The sequence below is a fragment of the Lottia gigantea genome (assembly GCF_000327385.1).
Source record: "Lottia gigantea unplaced genomic scaffold LOTGIsca_70, whole genome shotgun sequence".
Classification (NCBI taxonomy): Eukaryota; Metazoa; Mollusca; class Gastropoda; family Lottiidae; genus Lottia; species Lottia gigantea.
The window spans coordinates 263,789-269,119 of record NW_008710371.1 but is presented as its reverse complement, the minus strand read 5'-3'; the positions used below and the strand labels follow the sequence as shown (position 1 = coordinate 269,119).

The 5,331-nt window shown below is 32.6% G+C and overlaps 1 protein-coding gene across 1 annotated transcript in view; it reads right to left on the bottom strand.

Moving 5' to 3' along the window:
- Positions 1–3,794, bottom strand: part of LOTGIDRAFT_167851 (hypothetical protein) — a gene marked incomplete at both ends in the record, with an annotated part of 7,292 nt that extends 3,498 nt beyond the window's left edge. The window contains 2 exons of the mRNA XM_009065736.1: positions 3,361–3,383; positions 3,751–3,794. Of these exons, the coding sequence (XP_009063984.1) occupies positions 3,361–3,383; positions 3,751–3,794 (67 nt within the window). The remainder of the gene's footprint in view (positions 1–3,360; positions 3,384–3,750) is intronic.
- Between the last annotated feature and the right edge of the window lie 1,537 nt (positions 3,795–5,331).

Sequence of the window (5,331 nt, the reverse complement as noted above, 5' to 3'; positions counted from 1 at the left end):
TTTCATCCATAGTTTGGTGATCTATAAAGCCACGTCTATGGATTATAAGGACAGGTGTGCCATTTTGAGGTGTTGATTTGAGTCTTGAATATATATATATGTAAATATTCTTCAGAGTTACAAGAAATATACAAAAATCTCATAATTCTTTCAATAATATCTCAAATTATAAATTTTACTCATTATTTCTATAGATGTCTTTTCTATATATGGCAGTGTCTCTAGAAAAGATGACTCGTCTTTTTAACTTTAGGATAATTCTGGACACACATATGGATTTGAAGGCTCAAATTTCGATGGAGAGCTGTGTACACTATTACTGACTAAATAATTGCCGTCTTTGAGACTAAGGTTCAATTGGTCCAAACATGGTGCAACTGTTCCTTTAATTCTAGGGAAAAAAGAAAATATTTTCTATACCAGCCGACCTGATAGATTGAATTTGATAAATAATATCATTAATTCTGACTGCTAACTGTATGTTATATATCATACTTGCCTGGTAATTAACACTGGTAGAACCAATAACAATGTTAGTCACACCAAATGTCATCCAAGTGAAGTATGAATCAGTTTTGAAAGTACTAAATAACCTAAGGGTAGGGTAAAGTGAAAAATATATACATTTTAAAGAACTTAATATTAGAATAATTTTTAATAAACTATTATAGAGGTGGGTTGATTTATACATGCTCAGCCTCCGGCTTTACTTAAATAATGCCTCTCGTCCACCATTCATACTTCACTTGAATGAGGAGACATTATTTTCCGTACAACCTTCAGTTTTCACATGTTTAAAAAGCAACTTCAAAGCTTCAAAAGTGGTTCAAACAAGGCTGAAAAACCACTGACACATCAACACCAAAAAGGTATGTACAAACATAGTTTCAACTCTACACTGCTGATGCAAATGAAAAATCTTTCGACTGTATTTCTCTGAAATAAAATTTATGAAAATTCTTTGTGTTTCCCCTCCATGTCAAGTCATATTGCTTATTGGTACCTGTTTTACATGAAGACAATATGATGGTGATAGATCACTCCTGATGTCCTTGTATTTCAAGATGTCGTCTGAGACAATAACTGCAACTAAAGATAGTTTCTGTTGAAGAGGATGGCACGGGTTATTGTAAGGTAAAGTCAACGTATCTTTGTGTCTTGGTATCCTAATAGGAAAAGAAACAATTATTTCTAAGAGTATTGGAATCCAAGGTTGAGAAATCCAATGGGGAATAATTCAAATAACTAATTTAACATTATTTGATATAATTTTATTTACCACCCGAAAAATCAGATTAAAAAGTGGGAACAGATATGGACAAAACTCTTGCCTTGATAACGAGAAAGCATGCCACTTAAAGCAACCAGGTTGTGGAAACCAAGAGACAAAATGTTCTAGTCTATAATTCAGTATGGATGCAAACATATCCACATCAGGTACAAAGGACTGTCTTTAACGTCCATTCTATATTATTATAAAAATTCCTAGTAAGAGAATCAGCTTGAATATACACTACAGACTGAAAAATATTCCTATTCAATGCCCAGAGCCATATATCTTTTGAAATTCTGCCAAGAAGCCATTCACCCCATATCATTGAGGTAGACAATAGCAGAAATATTATCAGTCTGAAACTGAATATGACTATTAGATTCATGGCAATACAAGCTATGTAATGTATATGACCAGACGTAGCCAATATTTCTAGAACATTAATATGAAATTGTGTTTCTTTACGATTCCATCTAATTTCTGGATTCACCAGAGGGGGTAGCTCACATTTACTTATGATAGTTCCTGTTACATAAGGCCCTCAAGACGGAATTTTTTATTTTGGCAACTGCCACAAAACAGATTGATTGGTACCATCAATAAAATACATCATTGTTAGAAACCAGGCATTGCTCATTCTACTATTGAAATCTTAACCGATTTGTTCATTATCTGAATTATCAAATTCCACACGAATATTAGGTCTGTTTTCTTACAGATATTGATTGTACTCATCACTGTTATCACATTGTTTAAAGTCATACTACGTCTTAGAATGAACATAAAATTTTTAATTTTTTAACGTGGCCAATAAGAGGATATATTCATCAGTAGATATACCTGGTGTCATAAATAACATAACAGGATCCTTATATAATCCGATAAATCAAAAAAATGTAATAAAAATACAATTAATTATTGAAAAACGTTTAATATCAAGATTAAGCATTTTTCACTGCCTGCCTGCCGGTCTAAAATTGTTTGTGAACACATAAGAGAGCTGGTTTCTTGATAGGTTTTGACGAAACTTGGTCTGAGTGTTTGTAATCACCCAAGGATAAACCCTATGTAGCCGTCGCCCCTGTCTGTCTGTCTGTCTGTCTGTCCGTAAATATGTAACTGTCTTAACACAAAGAATTGCCACTTGCTGCCACTCAAAAGATTCAATTCTATATGGATTAAATAAAACTTGACATGTTAAATTAATCCCACTTGAACAAAAGGTGTAAACAGTTCAGCTTCTCCTTTCTCTCTATATTTCTCCGGGAGCCACGGTGGCTCAGTGAGTTAGATGCTTGCTAGCTAACCTGAAGGTCCAGGGTTCAATCCCGGCATAGGTCAAGATAATACCTTCCGATTTTTCAACCCGGTTTCCCCCTGTCAGTGATGCAGGTAAGAGGGGCTGACATGGAAAAAGCGTCTAGTCGTTCGAATGGGACATTAAACCGAGGCCCCGTGTGTGTTACAGACTGTGTACGTTAAAGATCCCTTGATTTCTCTCAAAGCACCCTGCATGGCTTTGCCCGTCGTCATTAGCCCACGTGGTGCAGAAAAGTAGGACGTAAAACTCCATTCATTTCATTTCTATATTCCTCCATTGTAAAAGATCTGTTCACTTTCAGTTGAATTTGATGTTTTATCTCTTACAGATTCTGTGTCTAGTTTACTCTCAGGCCTTGTTTTATCAGTGTCTCTTTTCTTCCAGATCTCAACTTTCCGTTCAGATATTAATTACTGTTGATGATCAGACACAAGACTATAGTTGTTTGATTTGTTGAGTTTCACAGTCATTCTACAAGGAAGATAAAATTTAACAAAAGTATTTAGAAACCGTAAGTGACGTCATCCTATTGATAACACTTTTATTTCTTAACAAATCCCTGAGAAATTATATTCAAAATACCTGGAAAATTATATTTAAAATGCCAGAGAAATTATATTTAAAATACCTGGAAAATTATATTTAAAATGCTTGGAAAATTATATTTAAAATGCCTGGAAAATTATATTTAAAATGCCTGAGAAATTATATTCAAAATGCCTGGAAAATTATATTTAAAATCCCTGAGAAATTATATTCAAAATACCTGGAAAATTATATTTAAAATGCCTGGAAAATTATAGTTAAAATGCCTGGAAAATTATATTTAAAATGCCTGAGAAATTATATTCAAAATGCCTGGAAAATTATATTTAAAATGCCTGGAAAATTATATTTAAAATGCCTGAGAAATTATATATGAAATGCCTGGAAATTATATATAAAATGCCTGGAAATTATATATAAAATGCCTGGAAATTATATTAAAATGCCTGGAAAATTATATTTAAAATGCCAGAGAAGTTATATTAAAAATTGTATTTCATATAAATGGTGAAGTTATGTCACTATATATCTTTCAAGTGGGCCATATCTGTGTTGTTTACTGTCTTCCACTATAGTATAGTGTCGTCTGCTATCTACTTCAGTATATTACCTGCTATCTACGTCAGTAGTGTGGTCTGCTATAGTAACAATCATCTCTCTCTTTGTTTCTGTGCTGAATCTAAACCTTCGTTAATCAAAGGTGTGTTCACATTTCTTGTAAACAGGAAAGGGGCTACATATTTTATACGATCTACACACTTGTAGGCACGATAGAGACTACAGTTTTTATCATATCTTAATGAAACTTAGTATGCATACATATATTGGTGAGATCTCAGTCACTTTCGAATTTGACTTGTTTTGAATGAACAGTTTTCGAGTAAATGCCATTGACTTTGGAAATACACATCAAAAATTTGTTAACACAATAGAGATTTCAGTTTTTACCTGATCTCGATGAAACTTTGCATTCTTGTATATATTGATGAGATCTCGGTCAAGTTCGAGTTATATTCTTTTTTTTTTACTTGTGTCCAATCTGTGCTTCTGCTTCTGAATATCATATAATGATATATGAACATTCTAGCTCATAGACACAGAATATGATATACTAAGTCATGGTCATGATATATTAACATTCTAGCTCATAGACCCAGAATATGATATACTAAGTCATGGTCATGATATATTGACATTCTAGCTCATAGACACAGAATATGATATACTAAGTCATGGTCATGATATATTAACATTCTAGCTCATAGACTCAGAATATGATATACTAAGTCATGGTCATGATATATTGACATTCTAGCTCATAGACTCAGAATATGATATACTAAGTCATGGTCATGATATATTAACATTCTAGCTCATAGATTCAGAATATGATATACTAAGTCATGGTCATGATATATTGACATTCTAGCTCATAGACTCAGAATATGATATGCTAAGTCATGGTCATGATATATTAACATTCTAGCTCATAGACACAGAATATGATGTACTAAGTCATGGTCATGATATATTGACATTCTAGCTCACAGACACAGAGTATGATATACTAAGTCATGGTCATGATATATTAACATTCTAGCTCATAGACTCAGAATATGATATACTAAGTCATGGTCATGATATATTAACATTCTAGCTCATAGACACAGAATATGATGTACTAAGTCATGGTCATGATATATTGACATTCTAGCTCATAGACACAGAATATGATAAACTAAGTCATGGTCATGATATATTAACATTCTAGCTCATAGACACAGAATATGATATACTAAGTCATGGTCATGATGTATTAACATTCTAGCTCATAGACACAGAATATGATATACTAAGGCATGGTCATGATATATTAACATTCTAGTTCATAGACACAGAATATGATATATTAAGTCATGGTCATGATGTATTAACATTCTAGCTCATAGACTCAGAATATGATATACTAAGTCATGGTCATGATATATTAACATTCTAACTCATAGACTCAGAATATGATATACTAAGTCATGGTCATGATATATTAACATTCTAGCTCATAGACACAGAATATGATATACTAAGTCATGGTCATGATGTATTAACATTCTAGCTCATAGACACAGAATATGATATACTAAGTCGTGGTCATGATATATTAACATTCTAGCTCATAGACTCAGAATATGAT